The sequence below is a fragment of the Asterias amurensis genome, chromosome 17 (assembly GCF_032118995.1).
Source record: "Asterias amurensis chromosome 17, ASM3211899v1".
NCBI classification, from domain to species: Eukaryota; Metazoa; Echinodermata; class Asteroidea; order Forcipulatida; family Asteriidae; genus Asterias; species Asterias amurensis.
In genome coordinates this window covers 13,869,861-13,891,423 of record NC_092664.1, presented here as the reverse complement: position 1 = coordinate 13,891,423, position 21,563 = coordinate 13,869,861, and the positions used below count along the sequence as shown (strand labels likewise).

At 40.0% G+C, this 21,563-nt stretch overlaps 1 protein-coding gene and 1 long non-coding RNA gene across 2 annotated transcripts; one reads left to right on the top strand and one right to left on the bottom strand.

Moving 5' to 3' along the window:
- Window positions 1–1,087: 1,087 nt before the first annotated feature.
- LOC139950023 (uncharacterized) lies at window positions 1,088–17,918 on the bottom strand. Its single transcript, XM_071948648.1, has 3 exons — window positions 17,733–17,918; window positions 3,815–3,948; window positions 1,088–3,337 (listed from the first exon to the last, which is right to left on the bottom strand). The coding sequence occupies exons 1-3, from the start codon at window positions 17,776–17,778 to the stop codon at window positions 3,125–3,127; spliced, it is 393 nt and encodes a 130-aa protein (XP_071804749.1). The 5' UTR covers window positions 17,779–17,918; the 3' UTR covers window positions 1,088–3,124.
- On the top strand, window positions 11,169–12,542 carry LOC139949910 (uncharacterized). Its single transcript, XR_011787592.1, has 2 exons — window positions 11,169–11,259; window positions 11,484–12,542. It is a non-coding gene; the product is annotated as an uncharacterized lncRNA (long non-coding RNA).
- Window positions 17,919–21,563: the final 3,645 nt, after the last annotated feature.

Here is a 21,563-nt window from a genome sequence, read left to right as displayed (position 1 = left end):
ACTTTAGACCGAAGAAAACTGGTCCCTCCATGTCGCAACTCACAACACTGGCTTAAGGCCCACGCCCCCGCTTTTGAGGGAAACGTATAAGTTTCCATGGTGATTTCAAGCTGAATTGCACAACAGACCCCCCCCCCCCCAGACCCAACCATTTTACATGGGGGAGCTGTGAGGAATCAATGAAGATCATTATATACATGCCGAATGCAAAGATATAATATCGGCCATGGTGACTTAAAAGTTTGACTAGGCCTATACTTAATTTATTTATTTCCTCAAAACCTCAAAAAATGTAGAAGATAAAAAGATAAAAATACATCAAATTTGCAGCGCATAAACACGTAATGAAAGAAATAAAAGGATAACCTGACACTCTCGGACGACCCCCACACCATCTTGACAAAGTATGAAACAAAACGATTGCCAGAACGGTCTGAGCAGCTGACCGAATGTATCATTTCAAAAGAAAAATCTTTGTGGTAATATAAAACCAAAACAATGCACCTGGAGGAGAATAAATTTTGACAGTTGATGCTGCTAACTGATTGACTGTAAATGACCTTTTCTGGGAATGAATTTTGACAGTTGATGCTGCTAAAAAACTAGTCATATATAAATTATAATGTTCTTTGAACGAACAATCCTGCGCTAAACGTTGCTCTTTTGCCGTGTCGAACTCAAAATGGTTTTCGCACGACAAAAGTGCGACAATAAAACGTATCGGTGACAAACGACGAATTTATTAAAATAGTTTGCCGCAACTAAAGTAATTCAAAATGGCGACGCAGTAAGGCCTGTGCGCTAAACGTTGCTCTGTGGCGAACAGGCGAACTCAACATGATTTTCGCACGACAAAAGTGCGGCAATTAATACGAATCGGTGAAAAAAGGTCGAATTTATTGAAATAGTTTGGAGCACGTATAGTAGTTTGAAAAAAATGGCAACGCAGGGAAACTGTTGCTTAAGAGTCATGTGACATGAAGGCAAATAGAGCCGTGACGATCAAATAATGACAAATTCATAATGACATTGTGTTCCAGCATGATTACTATTTATAGTATTTATATAGTTACTTCTTTATCACCACTTTGTTGGCAAAAGCTATACGACCAAACCTAAATCTAGATTTTTGCATCAAATCTAAAATAAAAAATAAAACATAATTGAAGACCTAGAATCTTTAAGTCGCTGCATTTTTCAGTTGCCTCTACTTCGGTGACCATGGCAATAATTTTTCCCATTGTGTAGAATATTGGCATAAATCATCACTAACTTGCCTGAGTTTTTTGGCCACCGCGAGGTAGTTTAATCAATATGTGATTCTCGCGTATAAAACATGCAACGTTTGCATATTATCCCCCCCATCCTCCTAGGCGATGGTAAAAACCATGTATAATGATCTGAAAAGAAGCGGTGTGGTCTCGACGTTTCGAACAGTGTACACTGCTCGTCTTCAGGGGAAATGGTGATTTAGGCTTACTGGGAAATTTATAAAAGAATTACACATTGGAAGTCACCAACAAAAGTTTCAACCCGCCCTTTTTCTTTCCTTGAAACCAAGATCGATCTCGAGAGAACAATACTGCCAGAATGCTAACCACTATATCCTATAGTATAATAAAACATTACTTTTGATACTGGTTCTATTCTTCTTCGATTGAAGATACAGTCACACAGGCCCCGATAACGAGAACGAAAACGAGATTGGTTGAATAAGTGTGGGCGTATTTTCCCTCGTCCCCATCCGCGCCTTGCTATAACCAAAGGCGCTGGGATGGGCAAACTTGTTTAATAATGCGCAGTCCCATCATGCATCACACTCACACTGCACCACCAAGGGTGCGTTTTGGCGGCTGTAACCAATAATTGTTTCTGACGTCATAACCAAAACGGTAACCGAGCTCACAACTCGGTTATCGTTCAGTCTGAACAGCAGACCAACGACCAACAACCGAAACCGTTTTTCGTTGGGGTCGCCAAAACGCACTCCATATTTCTATGCACTGCATACATGACGTACTTCCTGAACAAGAATAATTATGTGCAAGCGGATTAGCCCATCCCTGGGGCCGAGCGAAGTGCGTTCTGCGCGTAGCATTTCGACCAATCGAGGGCGAGAGAGTGTTTAAAGTGTTTAAAAATAAAAAACACACAAAAATAAATTCATAGGGGCTACACATTATACGTAACTTTATTTCAGCCTCAGTGTCCTAGCTTGCATGTAAACTCTCTGTTGCATGATTTCTTAAACAAAATTACGGTGGCATTTAAGAGCCACATGCATTATCGAACAATCTGGGCCCAATTTCATAGCGCTGCTTAACGGTAAGCAAATTTGCGTGCTTACTGTAGCAGAAAAAATTGCTTAAGCCTTAGCGTATTTCACAGGTTAGCGGAGAAATTGGGGGCCATATTGCGTGTTTACCGTGGATTTGCATTGTGACGTCATTTATTTTAGTGCGGTAAGCACCGGAAGGTTAGCATGCCTTTTCGTGTGCTTACGGTTAGCAGCGCTATGAAATAGAAATTGCACAGTTAGCACAAAATCGGCCGCTAAGCAGCGCTGTGAAATTGGGCCCTGTACTTAAAGATGAGAGCAGATGTGGAGGTTTGGTTAAAACCAACAAAGACCTAATTTTGTGTTCGCAGATTTAAGAGTTGAAAAGTTTCTTCGAAAATGGGAATCACACTCAATCTAAAAAAATAAAAAACAGTGTTGAGGTTCAACAGATTTCGAAGCATTTTGTACCCACTTTTTTCATTGTTTATGTCTTATAACCTAAAACATGTTTAGATTCTTGTGTGTGTGTTTGAATGCTACATACCATGTGAGCAGGGCAAAATTTCATAGAGCTGCTTAACGGTAAGCACATTTTCGTGCTTACTGTAGCAGAACAAAATTGCTTAGGTGTAACAGACACAGGTTTGCAAGTAAATTAAGCGGCCATCTTGTTTTGCGTTCACCATTGATTTGAATTGTTGTGTCATTAATTATCGTGCTAAAGTTAACCATTTCAATATGTTGAAAAAGTCACAGCATATTATTATTTTACACTCACAGTTTTAACAGTGTATAGTCTGATGTTGTTCAATTTGTTCAAAGACTTAACGACATTTATTTTTTTTACAAGATCAAAGAAAAGAGCATCATGGCGCCAGACGTTGCGAGGTGAAAGGTCAGCGTGGATGAAGCGTTGCAGAGGTCCGTGTCACAGCAGTGCTCGCACCCGGACGCGTTCTCGTAGCTACCGCATGCGTTTGCGCATCCGTCAAGGGTTGAATTCTCACGGCAACCACGATCCAAGCCGTAAACATTCAAGATTTCACCTCTACTTTTCTGTCAAAAACAAACAAATAAACAGACAAACAAATACACAACAATTTATTAAACATTTTGAAAATAAACAAAAACGATTATTATTTTGGCTCTTCACAGGCATAGACCCTAATTATAAATCTTTACAAATGAAAAAGTGTTTCCTTTTTTGCCGTTGTTCGTTGGCTCGATTTCAAAAAGAGCTACGGTGTCCCATTTTCATAGCGCTGCTTAACGCTAAGCAAATTTTCGTACTTACTGTAGCAGACAAATTTGCTAAGGTTTAAACGCATTTCACAGACAAGTTGCTGTAATATTACCCCAAAATTTAAAAATAAAAAACTTCTCGCAACCTCAACGACCAATAAGTTCAAACTTTCACAGGTTTGTTATTTTGTGCATATTATTATGTTAAGAGCGAAATTACTGGTGATTGACAATTACCAATAGTGTCCAGTGTCTTTCAACAACAGCTGAACATATTTGGCCTGTACTTACATAGCAATCTCCTTCACATGTCACAATAGAGACTACGGCACCGTCCGCATCGAAATTATCCCCACAGTATGAATTGTAGCTAGGAACGGCATTGGAATAGTCACATTTGTAGCAACGGATCCCATCAACTCCAACTATTTAAGGGAATTTACATTAAGATAAAGTAACATTTGTTGCGGCATCTGCTGCTAAAACTTAAAAGGATTCGAACTGCCTCTAATACAGCTACCGGGCAATCTCGGTTTGGTAAGACACTGCCTCTGGTTGCAAATGTCGTGGGTACGAGTTATGCTTTTGATTAAATTCTCAGAATTCTGGAAAGTACTGAGTATATATGGGCCTATACTGGGCCCAATTTCACGGCTCTGCTTACTGCTTCTGCGCTTACGATCACGATTCCCCGCTTACGTGCAAGCGCCGAATTTCTGCGCTAGCCTTGTAAGCCCAGGGGTGGATTTCACAAAGGTAGTCCTAACTTAGGACTAGTCCTAGGCAATGCTAAGAGATAGGGCTGGTCCTAAGTTAGGACCAGTAACTCATTCTAACTTAGGACTGGTCCTATCTCTTAGCATTGCCTAGGACTAGTCCTAAGTTAGGACTATCTTTGTGAAATCCACCCCAGAATGCCTATAACGGGGAGTACGCATGCGCAGAAGCCAAAATTCGCCGCTAACCCGTGAAATACGCTTGCCGTAAGCACATAATTCCCTGCTTCCGTAAGCGCCGATTCTGTGCTTACGGTAAGCAGAGCCATGAAGTTGGGCCCTGATCATAAGGGGCCGTGGTTTCCTGTCCCACTGTATGTTCTGTAACCACCTTCACCTTTTGTATTCAGTCACTGGTTACTTCTTGTGTATATTAATATAAAACATTGCCTATACTTTTACCTTTAATTGAATGCATCTGTTGATGAAGTGTATAATAGATTTTAAATTTGCATCGGGGATAAAGAATATTAATTTTGGTTTTACCCTTACACCGATGTGTGTTAGCACTGTATACTCAGTACTTTCCCGAGTCCTGTGAAAAAATATCACAGGCATGTTACTCGGGTGGGATTCGAGCCCACGACCCTTCCAATTCTAGAGCAGTGTCTTACCAACTAGACTACCGAAATTGCCCGGTAGCTAGAGGCAGTTCGAATCCTATGTTTTGGCAGCGGGTACATTGAAGTGTAGGCTAGTTATTGCTACGAAAGCTTTTGCACTTTTTATGTAAATAGTTAGTATTTAAGCGCGACTAACAACCGCCCTTGTTTTGTCTAAAAGGCGGCCCTCTTTTAACCCTGTAAACTTGTGCAGTCAGACTCATTTAGACATTTTGCCCTTCGCATTTAAGACAGTGGACACTATTGGTTATTGTCATATACCAGTCTTCTCACTTGGTGTATCTTAACATTATGCATAAAGTAACAAACCTGTGACAATTTGAGCTCAATTGGTCGTCGAAGTTGCGAGATAATAAGTACAGAAAAAACACTCTTGTCACACGAAGTTGTGTGCGTTTAGATGGTTGATTTCGAGACCTCAAGTTGTAAACCTGAGGTCCCGAAATCAAATTCGTGGAAAATTACTTCTTTCTCGAAAACTATGTCACTTCAGAGGGAGCCGTTTCTCACAATGTTTTATACCACCAACTTCTCCCCTTTCTCGTCACCAAGTACAAGGTTTTATGCTAATAATTATTTTGAGTAATAACCAATAGTGTCCACGGCCTTTAAGGGTCTGGGTACTTTTTGTATGACACAAAACACAATGCCAAACGATTTATATTAAACTCACATAATTTTGAAGATGAGTAAAACAAATCACGAAAAAAAAAAATCGTCTCGGTTATGAGGAAACAAATTATTTTATCAACATGTAGAATAGAACGTATTTTCGTGACACTGTTTTACTCAGTACTCAAAAACTACCTTTAGGTGACTATGTGATACTATTTGTGTTATGTGCTATTGATTGCAGAATCAAAATCAGTTCAAATGCAGATCATTATACAGGTCATCATGAATTTGTTTTCGTGAAATCTCGTGCTTAAACTACGCTACATTATCGACTAATTGAATAGCCTTGCTCAAGGCAGTCGAATTATTCACTCCGAAAAAAGACCGCCGCTGTGTAAAAACCCACCCGTGTTCACTGTGCGTAAAACCCACCCGTATTCACTGTGCGTAACATCGCACGACACGATGCCCCCGTAAACTATCCGCATGCGGAGGCCGTCAGGCCGACAGCCTTGTAGGATCCGTGTTAAAGCCACTGACCTCATTACTATAATAAGCGAAGAGTTCCCACGGTCAGCTCATTACCATAATGCCCGCGAAAGACGAGACATGTTTACCTCACACACCACCACCACGGACGCATGATAGGGTCCAAAGGTCGATAAGGGAAGTGTGTGATTGGACGTCAAAATGAATAATTCATTTGCCTCACATCCTGTGTTGTTGATAGGTCATCTGACGAACGATGTAAATATTCATGAGCTGCATACTAGCATATCCTAGAGCCCCCCCAATTTCGTCCACTATTGGAATTTTTTCAATACAACACATTAAAACGGGAAGATACAGACCCGACAAGGCTGTCGGCCTGACGGCCTCCGCATGCGGTTAGTGGTGTACGAGTGCGATGGCTTGTGTGAACAGTATTCGTGCGATGTGACAGTGTGTATACGGGTGGGGTCATTCGGTGTGATCGCACACACCATGCACAGGGTATACGGCGGGTGGGTTTACAGCTGCGTCTTTTCGGAGCGAATAATGCGACTGCCTTGAGCAAGGCTACTAATTGAATTGTTTTAAGTTATAAGGGCTAAGAAAGGTGGCTCATTGCCGTTTTTAGCTGTTCCGACCGTCCGTCGGAACAGGTATTGTTTTCGTCTAGATTTTTATTGTTTTTATTATTAGCTGTTCCGACCGTCCGTCGGAACAGGTATTGTTTTCGTCGAGATTTTTATTATTTTTATTATTATTATTAGCTGTTCCGACCGTCCGTCGGAACAGGTATTGTTTTCGTCTAGATTTTTATTGTTTTTATTATTATTATTCTTTGTTTCTCCCTAAATCCCGTAGCGTTTGTACACGTTTTTGCGGCAGCCTAATCATACGAAAGAGTGAGTTTATTATACCAAATTGAAGCTTAGAACATAAGCTTAATTCTTATCGAAAAAAATTTTTAAATTGTTAATTAATAAGCCTTAATTAAGCTTATGAATATTTAATTAGCAAACCTAGTTAACACCATATCTAAAAAAGTAGACCGCCGATCCTGAAACTTTTTTCAGCTATACACTAGTCAGGTCCTGTTAAGGTGATTTCTGACATAAAATTTCGGACGACGTCACCATGACGTCATGTAATGCACGTTTTGTGTCTGTGCACAAACACAATGGCTCTTCAAATCTATACTTTAAACTGGTCAAAAACACAATAACTTCAAAATAATTTATCTGTTAGTTTCCTAAATATCATATTATGTGTAGAAAAATACACTGAATCTAATAAGATTTGTTTCAGTCCATAAAAGCAATCAATGTTCGTCTTTTAATTAATTAATCAATTAGAATCTTGGCGTCATGGGTACAACGTAGTACTTCATAAACTGGGTGCAGTCACTTTCATTGCAATGTTTAAACTTCTCTATGGCTCTTGCTACACACATTTCGGACCTATATGGGTTGAGGACTCTCGCGGAGAGTCTAAGAAGATGATGTCGTGATGTTGGCATCTTTTATTTGTTTTTGAAAAATGTCAACTAGTAACTAATTAACTACATGTCCCTCATTTGCATATTAAATTAGAAAGTCTTTGCAGCACCATATCTCAAGAAGTATACAGCCGATTTTAAGACTTTTTGTGGCTAAAGACTCTGTGGAGATTGGAGATTAATTTTGAAAACCCGTGACCTCAAGTTCACCCCTACTTCCGGGTCGACCGGAAGTGGGACCATATCTCAAGAATTATACAACAGATTTTAAAACTGTTTTCAGTTATAAACTCCTTAGGCATAAAATATTACTTTTGACAAACCGTGACCTCAAGTTGACCTCTACTTCCGGGTCAACCGGAAGTGGAACCATATCTCAAGAAATATACAACCGATTTTCAAACTTTTTTCACTTATAGACTCCTTGGGCATTCAAGGTTAGTTTAAAACACATTTGACCCCATGTTGACATTTACTACCGGGTCGACCGGAAGTGGGCCCATATCTCAAGAAGTTCAAAGCCAATGTTCAACCTTCAGTTATAGACTCTAAGGCAATAAATATTAACTTTGGAAAACTGTGACCCTATGTTGACCTCTACTTCTGGGTCAACCGGAAGTGGGACTATATATCAAGATCTTCACAACCGATTGTTTTAACTTTTTCAGTTATAGACTCCTTGGCATTGCAGATTAGTCTTTGGTAGCTGTGGGCCCATTTTGACCTTTACTTGCGGGTCAACCGGGAAGTGTGACCTAATATCAAGAGCTACACAACTTTTTTGAAACTTTTTTTTTCAGTTATAGATTCTTTGGGCAATGAAGCACATAATCCAAGCAAAACATCACGGAACAGCTTCACTTAATGTCTAGTTATTATTATTATTATTATTATTATTATTATTATTATTATTATTATTATTATTATTATTATTATTATTATTATTATTATTATTATTATTATTATTATTATTATTATTATTATTATTATTATTATTTGTTTCTCCCTAAATCCCATAGCGTTTGTACACGTTTTTGCGGCAGCCTAATCTCCTAAACCATAATACGAAAGAGTGAGTTTATTATACCAAATTGAAGCTTAGAACATAAGCTTAATTATTATCGTAAAAAATGTAAAATTGTTAACTAATAAGCCTTAATTAAGCTTGTGAATATTTAATTAGCAAACCAAGTTAACACCATATCTCAAAAAGTAGACCGCCAATCCTGAAACTTTTTTCAGCTATACACTATTCAGGTCTTGTTAATGTGATTTCCGACATAAAAATCTGGACGACGTCACCATGACGTCATATATTGCACGTTTTGTGTCTGTGCACAAACACAATGGCTCTTGAAGTGTAAACAAACCCAGCTTTCGGAAACATAATTTATTCGATTAAAATTAAATTACATGTTGTACACTTCCCAAAACTGCTTTAGATTAAGATATATTTTATTGATGGTCATTTTAAAAGCATCAGAACTTATAGAAACAGTGTAACTATTTTTAAAAACCTGTTTTTCCGGGGAAGATTTTTCAAAGATCATGGGTACGGCGTAAAACTTGATTTGAATAGTCAAAATTGTAAATTGTTGACTTGACCAAGTCCTTATCCCATTTTCGACCGGTGTTATTGCGTTTTTTTGTTCAATATACAAAGATTTCTTACGGTCACCGACTAGCACAAGTCTAAACTTGTTCCCAAAATTTGACAAGCCTGAGCATGGTGCGTCGTGGACCGGGTTCATTTCAGGCGACGAGCGTGGACGACGAAAATAGACCGCCCGGGATTTGGAGTTATTTACGGGTAAAGTCACCTTGTTCGCGCCGGGGACCATTTGCCTAAACTAATTCCAATATTTCGCGTTACGTTCGGAAATTAGACCATGACAAACAAAAACTCTTTGACAGGAATACAAAAGCAGAGATTTTATTATGGTGACGTTTCTCTGGTGGTTGAGTGGCTCAGTTTTATAGAGCTGCTTATAACAAACAGGGAAAACACTTTGCTTTACAAAAATTGCAGAAATTGAGCAGAACATCTGGATTCACAACTTGAACATGAGGCATGGTTAAGCTGCTTTTGTGTTTAAAAAGCTATTATGTAGTTTGGTCCTGGGCCAATGGCTTTTAAAGGAAAAAATCGCAGCGCTTACGTAATCAGGGAACTGTGCTTACGCTAAGCGTGTTTTACAGCTTAGCGGGGAATGTGTTCTTCACGTCACAATTCGCATACAAAAATTTGCTACAGTTGACTAATTGTGCTCAACTCGATCCTGCGAAACTTTCACTGCGAAAACAGTGACTTAAAAATTTGATTTGCATTCGCAGGAAAAACCGTGCTTTACTTGAGACAAAAGTAGGCAGGGGCGACTAGTGTGCTTAGTGTTAAAGTCGCGACTACAAATTCTTATTTGAGTCGCGACTACTAATTTTCTCTACTCCCGTTATAATCGTGTCCACACATCGACTACAAAATTTGTCCCGACTACCTGTTTGGTGAACCAGTTGTGTTGCTTAAATTAATATTGCCCTTGCGGCATAGCGGCACAAATCTTTAGAATCCGTACTTTATCTGTACTTTATCTCGACAAGTGTCATAGTTAGGTTTGAAGTGCGACTAGTCGCCCTTACAAAAAAGTCCCATGGGATTCCCATGGGATTCCCATGGGTTCCCATGGGATCCCATGGGAACTCCATGGGAACTCCATGGGATTCTGACTTTTTCCCATGGTATCCCATCGAGAAGACCATGGGATCCCATGGGGTCCCATGTGAAGACCATAGGAACCCCATGGGATTTGTTCCCATGGTGTCTCATGGTGTCTCATCGATAAGACCATGGGACCCCATGGGATCCCATGTGAAGACCATGGGGTCCCATGTGAAGACCATATAGGAACCCCATGGGATTATGATTTGTTCTCGTTGGTCACAGTTGTTCCCATGGGGTTCCCATGGGAAAACCATGGGTTTATGATTTGTTCACATTGAGTCATCAGGGTTACTATTGGGTCCCAGGGGAACACCATGGAAATACCATGGGGTATGGTGCGTTCCCATTGGGGTTATGGGATCCCATTGGATCTCCATAAGATCCTACATGGGATCCCATGGATTCCCCATGAGATCCTCCATGGGTTCCCATGGGATCCTACATAGGCCGTACGATTTCAACTTATAAGATCTTATAAGATTTTGTTAGAGAGTCCGAAATATAAGAATCCTATTAAGAATAGACATTGAATAAAAAATTGTTTCATCAAGTAAGAATTTTGCAAACAATTCCTCAAAGAAGTTTCAGAGAAAAACATCTTGCTCATTTCTTACTTCAGTAAGAAACAGTAACAAACACTTTGTGACTTTTAAAGTAACAATTAGTAAGAAACCATTTCTTACTTCTTCAGTAAGAAACCATTTCTAAACCATTTCTTACTTCAGTAGAAATCTGTTGATGAACACTTGTTGGTTTCCCTCAGGGCCGGCAGGAAGTGTAACTTGATGCTGTCAATTACATAACACTTCCTGTGTGGGTGGGGGGGGGGGAGTTTGAATTCTAACTGACACTCATAGTCATTCATACTGCAAGCTGCTTGCACACACATTATTGTGTGTTGGTTTTTACACCAAAATGGAAGATATACTCTTTATTCAGTGGGAATGAAACATTACAGAAGGATCAACAAGCATGTCTACAACAAGGACATCAACAGTAGCCAGAAAGAGATACACATGGTGAGCTGTTTTCTGTAATTTTCTAAATGTATACATTTTATAGTCAATGAGAGGAGAAGCTAGTGTCACTTTATACAATGTTCAACAATGGAGGTACCTCCATGGTACATGTACAACCAAATGGAGCATAGCTCCATGTTTATAACCATAGTGTATACAACAGTGTACAGTGTTTTAATTTCTTTTAGTTGTGAAATCAATGGAGTAAATTTTTTTGTTTTCAGATGCAACAGTTTTATTGATGGTCTGTCAGTTCACGTGGCTCCAAGCCCCAAAACTATAACATGCAGTGTGATGATTGCAAGATTGGTTACTCCTGGTGCGAGTGTAATTATTTCCGAGTCAAGATTCTCAACCAAGGCTGAACTCTTGTCAGGATTCTCAGGAACACACATCAGAAGTTTCACCAAAAGTTAATTTAAAAAGAAATGTCTTTATGTTAAAAAAAATTAAAAATGATGTATTTTGCAAACAAAATGTGTTACTTCAAGCATCTTCAAGTCAGTTGTTTCAACAGGGTGCTTGTTTACTCAAATTTCTTTTAATTCAACTCTATGTTTCTTTGCTTGCTGAACAAAACCCTTCATGCTCAAAGGTCTTAGAAAATTAAAATGCAATTGTTCAGTATGTACAAACCCCCTCTGTCTTCAATTGCTGTAAATTTGTTGTTGAAAGTTTATTTTGCACACTTCAGTGGTAGTGACAAACAGATAAAACAAATGTTTGTTTTGTGATATGTTTATGTCAGACTAATTATGATTGCAAATAATTTTCTTTGTGATGTTAAACTTTATATTACATTGAATACCTGTGTTTGGTTTCCAAATTCCGGTTGCAATGTGCTCATGAACATTTTACATTATTCTGAGTGCATGTTAACTTAATACACGAAAGATTTTCATTCATTTTTGTAATACCATCTTCATTGCATAATCAGTTGTTATCTCACACACAAAAATGTTTGTTTATAGGGAAGACTGTGTGAAGAACTGTAGGTAAATAATGAGACAAACTTTAGCCGAAAATAATGTATTCAATGTATGCACCATCTTGAGAAAAATTTAAATGCATGCACAGAAAAAGGTCCCTTCAGCAATCAGTTTCTGCTGAATATCCATTTAAAGATTTATTTGACACAATTATCGTAGTATCAGACACGTGTTTAAGCACAATTTATTTTCTCTATTTGAGTGTCTTGTAGCCAGTCCATGTACATGAAAACTACTATTTTTATTCGTTGTAAGCAAAATTGTATGCAAAATAAATTTGACGCTTCATTCTTAGTGCAGCCTTTCAAGTTGAAATTTTGTTTGGTCCTAAATCTGTTTAAAGATTTGGTTTGCTTTAGGCTCATCTAGCTCTGAGCACGGAGCTATCAATGACATTTTAATAACACTTTTTATTTAAAATGATATTTAAATATTCTCATAACGTTCAGATTTCTTTTGTGAACACTACTTAAAGATTCTTATAATATTCTTATGAGATTCTTATAAGACTGCTCTTAGCAGCTCAATACAGGTTCTTATAAAATTTGAATAAGATTCTTATAATATAAGATTCTTATGAGAGTATTTCGTACAGGCCGTGGACCCCATGGATGATCCATGGGATCCTCCATGGGACCCAATGGGATCCTCCATGGGACCCCATGGGATCCTCCATGGGATCCCATGGGATCATACATGGGACCCCATGGGATCCTACATGGGACCCCATGGGATCTGACATGGCATCCCATGGGATCCTACCTGGGACCCCATGGGATCTGACATGGGACCCCATGGGATCCTACATGGGACCCCATGGGATCCTCCATGGGATCCCATGGGATCATGGTTACCGCTCGATAGTCCGAAGGTTCGATGGTCCGAAGGTTCAATAGTTCGAAGGTCCGTTAGTCCGAAGGTTCGTTAGTCCGAAGGTTCAATAGTTCGAAGGTCCGACAGTCCGAAGGTTCGATAGTCCGAATGGCCTGTAAGTCCGAAAATAGGATAAGGTTAAATATTCCGAAGGTTCGGTAGTCCGAATTGACAATCAGGTTCGATAGTCCGAATTGACAATAAGGTTCGATAGTCCGAATCGACAATAAGGTTCGACAGTCCGAATTGACAATAAGGTTCGACAGTCCGAATTGACAATAAGGTTCGATAGTCCGAATCGACAATAAGGTTCATTATTCCGAATCGACAATAAGGTTCGATAGTCCGAATCGACAATACACACGCGCCATTGCCTGTGTAGAATTTATTTTGGTTCGCCATGGACGACGCGGTAACGATTTCACGTTCGAAAGCCGACGCACAGAAAATGCACACGGGAGATAGGCTTTGGACGCGCTAAATGTCACGTGCCGACGGCAACAAGTCACGTGACCACGGCAACGCACAGAAAGTGAACAGGGGAGATAGGCCAATGGCGGACCCATGCCAGAACCCGTGTATGTACGCGCGGCCGATCTAGTTATTTCAGTTATTTTAATTTATATCTATGAACAAAACGAACTTCTTATTTAAATTTCCCTACGGTGTGCGTCTTTCGAACCTTAATCGAACCTTATTATCGATTCGGACTATCGAACCTTATTGTCAGTTCGGACTATCGAACCTTATTGTAAATTCGGACTATCGAACCTTATTGTCAATTCGGACTATCGAACCTTATCGTCGATTCGGACTACCGAACCTTATCGTCGATTCGGACTATCGAACCTTATCGTCGATTCGGAATAATGAACCTTCGGACTGTTGAACCTCGTTTTTGTTTCGAACTATCGAACCTTCGGACCAACTAACCTTTTTTAAATTCGGACTACCGAACCTTCGGACCAGTAAACCTTCGGATCGATGAACCTTCGGACTAATAAACCTTCGGGACTATCGCATCATATGTTCGGATTAACGAACCCTATTACATTTTCGGACTAATGAACCCCCTCTTATGGAAAATTTGCGCGTTCGGACTATCGAACCTTCGGACTATTGCACCTTCGGACTAACGGACCTTCGAACTATCGGGCGGACCCCGGGATCATACATGGGACCCCATGGGATCCTACATGGGACCCCATGGGATCCGACATGGCATCCCATGGGATCCTACATGGGACCCCATGGGATCCTACATGGGACCCCATGGGATCCTCCATGGGACCCCATGGGATCCTCCATGGGACCCCATGGGATCCTACATGGGACCCCACGGGATCCTACATGGGATCCCACGGGATCCTACAAGGGATCCCATGGGATCCTACAAGGGACCCCATGGGATCCTATATGGGACCCATGGGATCCTACATGGGACCCATGGGGTTCCTCCATGGGATCCCATGGGATCCTACATGGGACCCATTGGGTTCCTACATGGGATCCCATGGGGATTCTCCATGGGATCCCATGGGGTTCTTACATGGGATCCCATGGGGTTCCTTCATGGGATTCCCATACGATTTCCCATGGGATACCCATACAATTTCCCATGGCAATTCACCATGGGTTTCCCATGCCCAATTCACCATGGGAATCCCATGGGAAAATTTCCCATGGGATCCTCATGGTACTTTTCTGTAAGGGCGAGTAGTAAATTTCACTAGTCACACCCATTCGCAACATAATTAAAAATTTGTCCCGACTACCTGTTTGGTGAACCAGTTCTGTTGCTTACTACTATTAGCAACATAATTTATATTGCCCATATTGCCTTTGCGGCATAGCGGCACAAATCTTGAGAATCCGTACTATATCACGACAAGTGTTGTAGTCAGGTTTGAGGTGCGACTAGTCCAGTAGTAAAATTCACTAGTCACACCCATTCGCAACATAATTAATATTGCCTTTGCGGCACATAGCGACACAAATCTTGACAATCCGTATTTTATCTCGACAAGTGTCGTAGTCAGGTTTGAGGTGCGACTAGTCGAGTAGTAAAATTCACTAGTCACACCCATTCGCAACATAATTAATATTGCCTTTGCGGCACATAGCGGCACAAATATTGACAATCCGTATTTTATCTCGACAAGTGTCGTAGTCAGGTTTGAGGTGCGACTAGTCGAGTAGTAAAATTTACTAGTCACACCCATTCGCAACATAATTAATATTGCCTTTGCGGCACATAGCAGCACAAATCTTGAGAATCTGTATTTTATCTCGACAAGTGTTGAAGTCAGGTTTGAGGTGCGACTAGTCGAGTAGTAAAATTCACTAGTCACACCCATTCGCAACATAATTAATATTGCCTTTGCGGCACATATCAGCACAAATCTTGACAATCCGTATTTTATCTCGGCAAGTGTCTTAGTCAGGTTTGAGGTACGACTAGTCGAGTAGTAAAATTCACTAGTCACACCCATTCGCAACATAATTAATATTGCCTTTGCGGCACATAGCGGCACATAGCGGCACAAATCTTGACAATCCGTATTTTATCTCGACAAGTGTCGTAGTCAGGTTTGAGGTGCGACTAGTCGAGTAGTAAAATTTACTAGTCACACCCATTCGCAACATAATTAATATTGCCTTTGCGGCACATAGCGGCACAAATCTTGAGAATCTGTATTTTATCTCGACAAGTGTCGTAGTTAGGTTTGAGGTGCGACTAGTTAAGTCATGATGCGAACTTGCTTAATGAAAAAGTTTCAGTGCTCTGCAGAAGAATTGAATTTTGCGCTTACGTCAAGCGAAATAGACTGCTTATAGCAGGGATTTCTTTTGTTTGTGTGCTTTCCAAGCTTGCATATTTCACAGCTTAGCAGGGATATTTTTGCTTGTGCGCGGGGAAGCTTTTCATATGTAATCTTTGCTTTGAACTAATTGCACAGATATTTCAGCGCCTGAACAGTAAGCGAAGAATGGTGGTTGTATAATAAGTGGGCAGAGTTTGGTTGAAGCAGACAGAGCCATAAAACTGGGCCGTGTTCTATAGGGGAAATTGTAGCTTGACATTTTATGACAGTTTTGGGCTTTGCGACGTACACATACAAATACAGAGTCAGATACAGACATTACCGTGCACAAATCGTGCAATTGAAACGTCTCATTAGAGCGCCCGCGCCCCCTATCGGCATGAGTAGGAAAATAAAGGAGTATCCTACAAATTAATTATGTGTTTTTAAACACGTAAAATAATATCAAATGGAAGCTTTAGGATGTTTAGCTTAATTCCTATCATAAAACATATTAAAATTCTTTATTAATTAACCACCAGTGACCCTCATTTGCATATTAATTAGGAAATCTTTGCAGCATCATATCTCAAGAACTTCACGGCCGACATTTCAACTGTTTGTTCTTAAAGACTGCTTAGGGGTTGGAAATTAATTTGAAAAAGCTGTGACCTCAAGTTGACCTCTACTTCCGCGTCAACCGGAAGTGTCACCATATCTCAAGAACTATACAGCAGATTTTCAAAATATTTTCAGTTATAAACTCCTTGGGCATTCACGATTAGTTTGAAACAACTTTGACCCCATGTTGACCTTTACTTCTGGGTCAACCGGAAGTGAGCCCATATCTAAAAAAGTAAAAAGCTAATGTTCAAACTTCAGTTATAGACTCTAAGGCAATAAAAATTAGCTTTGGAAAACTGTGACCCCAAGTTGACCTCTACTTCTGGGTCAACCGGAAGTGGGACTATATATCAAACTCTACACAACCGATTTTATAGTCTCCTTGGCATTGCAGATTAATCTTTGGTAGCTGTGGGCCCATGTTGACCTTTACTTACGTGTCAACCGGGAAGTAAGACTTTATAACAAGAGCTACACAACTTTTTTGAAACCTTTTTTCAGTTATATATTCCTTGGGCAATGAAGCACATAATCCAAGCAAAACAACACGGAACAGCTTCGTGTTTGTTCACAAACACTTAATGTCTATTTTTTTTTTTTTTTGGTTTACCAAAATGGCGGCTGGATTGACGTCAGTGGAGAGCGTCCATATTTCAATAAACGAAACCTTGAAGCCGACGAAGATGGTCGGTTAGCTTTGAAAGCAACCGTCCTCATTCAACTCAGTATCACCCACTCACTGTGGATATTGATTTATTGCTGCGAAAGCAAAATGTCACAAAAATATATTTTTATGGTACTTTTTTTTTTTTACTACGGCTAGAAGTCACGTTCGCTCGTCTACCGTGGAAATATAGACGAAAATATTGATCATCGCTTGCTATAGAGACAGAGCTTTCTCTAACATTGCACCTCGTCCGTGGAATTCATTATCAACTGACCCTGGGCCTAGACATAAAAACAATTCATCTTCAAACCACTGCTCAAAACTCACCTCTTCAAACGACCATTTTAAATCCTGAAACTTTTGACTTTGACTTTGCAAACAGGCACCCTTGACCTTTTTTGTCAGATACTGATGCCTTTATCGGACGGCGGGTTTTAAACGGCAGTTTAAGAATTCGTCGCTACCATTTCATTCCCTTATTTGCAAAATAAATGAAAAATACAAATTAAAACTCACCAAAACTGGCAGTCAATCCCAAGAGCAGAAACACTGGACCTTTCATGATAAACAAATAAAATATAACGGAAGGTAAACAAATACACAATAGGTCTAGTCCTATGTCAAAATGTAGTGTGTATGATTTTTATTCAATTTGTTACTAGGCCTACCGAGTTGCCGCGCAATATTTTCTGGCGCGTTGGCTGAATTGTTTACCATAGATACCGAACTTAGTTACCCAAACGAACGCTCGCGTTTGTCGCACACCGCGACTAGTGCACTGACCAATCACACTGTCCCAGCTGCGAATGTTTCGGTCACGTCATCACTGAGAGGCCTAAACTTTATTCAAGTCCCTTCTCGTGCGACGAGAGGTCAAAATGAAAGGAGTTTTCTGGGTCCAATTTCACAGAGCTGCTGAGCACTATAATTTGATTAGCAGGACATTTCTTCCTGCACATTATCCAATGAAATCATAGTCTTGGCCCAAGACGATGGTGCTTGATTCTGGATAGTGTACTACGCGCGGTTGAATCGCCAAAGCGCGCCCGCCACGGTATGATTTAGTTACGTGGACGGCTCGAAATCCAGACTACACTGTGCAAGCTACCATCGTCTTGGCAATCCTGCAGGGCTGCGTGCACTGTGGGCGTTGCCGTATTATTGTCAAGGTTGTGTAATGCATTTATTCAATATGTGAACAACATGGCAGCGCCCAGCAGCATGAAATGAAATGAAGTCGGGCCACGGTCGGACGTACGGGACGAACGAGTGATACCATAGTATGGTTTGCCTAGCCATACTAATCGAACGCAATGCAGGGATTTAAATTCTACATCCCCTTTTCCCAGAAAACCAAATAATAATTATTGTCGTTATTCTGAAGAATAGCTGACTACAGAATGTCTGAGAGAAAACTGACTAAGGAGGAAATAAGAAACTAAATGCTTGCATCTTCGTTACGTGTCGTGTTTGTTTTATGGTTTTATACTTCCCGAATGATTTGTCGTGGGCAGATCAAATGAACCACAGACCATCAGACAGACGAACTACCCGCAGTGCATATATTATACTCACATGGAGGTAGAAACCTCCATGATACTACCGTATATAGTAGTTTTACTACAGAAAACACTATTCACTGTACATGCACAATTTAATTGTCGTTCAGGCATCGACTCATCGACTTTGCACATGTATTAAACTTTAGGGCTACTAATTGTGTCACAATCACATGAATACCTAATAGTCAGTATGTTATAATTAACAATGATGTATTGTGTCTGAAAACAATTGATACAGTTTAATTAAAATTATTTCTAAATAAAGGCCAACACAAATTACTTGTTCATAAAGTTGATTTCTTTATTGCCAAACACAAATTCTTCACAGAACAGTGGCTATTAAAATTATCAGGTTTGTAAACAGGCTATAACAAGAATACCCCACAATTAAAGCCTGAGCAACTAGTGAAATTTGCTTCTCAACTATTCGTGCCTCAAATAGTCGCAACTTCAACACACTAGTCATTTTTCATGCCCCAAAATGCAGTGCAGCGTATTATTTGCTGCAGGTGCAATAGAGTAAAACTCACGCTGAAAGGATTTAAGGATTGTGTCACTTTATGTCTAGGGCTGGGCGACTAGTGCGACACACTGTCAAACTTGTCGCACAGTCGAGATTATTAAAATCACTAGTCGTGTTGCGACTACTTTTTTTAATTCCTAATTGAATAATCATGTACTACAAAAATAGTAACAACTTCCTGTTTGGTGAACTGTCTATTGTATCGCTCACGACTATTCATGGCAACATAATTTACTACTTACGAAACACAGTCAGTGACACCAGTGACAATCCGTCAATCCTCTAGGCACGAAATTTACCATATTGCCCCTGCGGCAAACAAGTCGTGACTAGTGTCGTAGTCATGACTTTTTGAGGTGTGAATAGTCGAGTAGTAACTTACACTAGTGGCCCAGGCTTACTGATGTCTGGTTGTGTTTCATAGGTAAATTATGTTGTCGTGAAAAGTCGTGACTGTAAGCGACACAATTTTTTCAGCAAGCAGGAATAGTCGCAATTATTTTAGTTGTTGTGGTGGCTCGATTTACGGAGTAGGTGAATAATGGCAGTCGCAACTCGACTAAGCAATAACTAGTTGCAATTTCGACATCAATCGTAGTGCGTACCACTAGTCGCCAATCACAGGCTTTCCCACAGCAGCATTTAAAGTGCACAGGTATCACAGCAGTTATACACAATACTGTTTGTACTATGTACTTGTGTGAGTGGCTGAGCCTACGACCACTAGAGCTTCTACATTGTGGGGTGCAATGCAGTTTTCATCTGATTCTCTGTGTCTTGGATAGTTTATGGCAGTTGAAAGACCATGTTGCTCATCTCGCCCAACTCTTCCACTTAGTTGTACATTTTCATCTTGCTGTTCAAAATAATGACAAACATCAACCCCAGTCCAAAAGCATTGGTTGCTAAGAGTATGCACACAACAGTTCCAACAGGGTTGAAAAAGCTATGTAAACTCATCTTGAAAGTCAATCTCTGTATTGGTATGGTATGATACAAGTCGACAATAAATTGTGATACAGTGGTGGAACTTTGCAGCAAAATGTAGAGTACAGTTCTTCACATACGTCTTTCTTGATTCACAGTTAATATGATGTTCCATCTTTTCCTTTTCTCTTGAGACTTCCTCTGCAAAACAGCAAAATATCTCTTCCACAATTATATACGCTTGAATCTTGATTCTGTCACAGATTTGCCTCTCTTGAATCAAGAACTCCATTCCTTAATTGCAGAGCAGTCGACTACCCATTCATCTGACAAGACGAGGCCTAAAAAGTATCAGTACTCCAAGGTGGGCATGCAGCAGTTCTCTAAAAGCCTTTCCTGGAAATGTGCCCTATCAGAAGAATGAAACAAATACAAATCAAATAAATTCAGTGATTATATTGGGTCTCATTGTGCTAAACTTTTTCTGCATCAAGCTTAATGTAAAATGTATATCTGTTTTGATTATTAATATTACACCGTTGACCAGTGAGGGTTACGATCATCAATCAACCCAACTATAGCAATTGCAAACAAGTGTTAATTGTAGCGCACTATGAGCACTCAAAAGGGGGGGGGGCTGGTCTATAATAAATCTGCTGTGAAGCTTCTACTGATGTTGAAACTGGTTTATTTTGTTTCAAATCACCGTGAAAACGTTCACGCCTGAGACCAGCTGATAAACTTCCAGCATTCAACCCTGATCACTTAATGACTACTTCGACTCTATTTAGCCCATAAACACGATTCAAAAGGGGGCAAGTAGCCAAAAACGTTCATCCAAAACTAACGGAAAGTTAATGTTTACAACCTTCAAGCATGACAAAAAGTATAAACCCATGATTACGAGAGGGCGCTAGTCAAAGACTTCCTTAAGTAGAGTGAATGATTTAGCTAATGCGCCAAGCCGCCAGTTACACTCCCACCAGTTACTTAACTGATTTATGATTTCCAAAACTAAAATTCCTAACTGCGAAATAAATCATAAGTAACTCTTTACAATAGGTGTTTAAACAACTAGGTCATAAACAACAACTCAACAAAGAATCAATTCCAAAATTTCACTGTCCAGAGGGGTACGACCTAAGTGCTTTCCAGAAGGAGTACTAGCTTCTGCACCGGGCGTTCTAGGAAAGTTAGCTTCTCTTCACGCTTCCCTTGCTGATTGAGCTTCCTTGTCCCAACTTGGACTTTGGCTTTCCTCACTAAGTTGTCCTTGTCTTTGGCAGCTACTACTACTACACCCATGGGCCATCTGTTCCGAGCCACCTCTGGTTC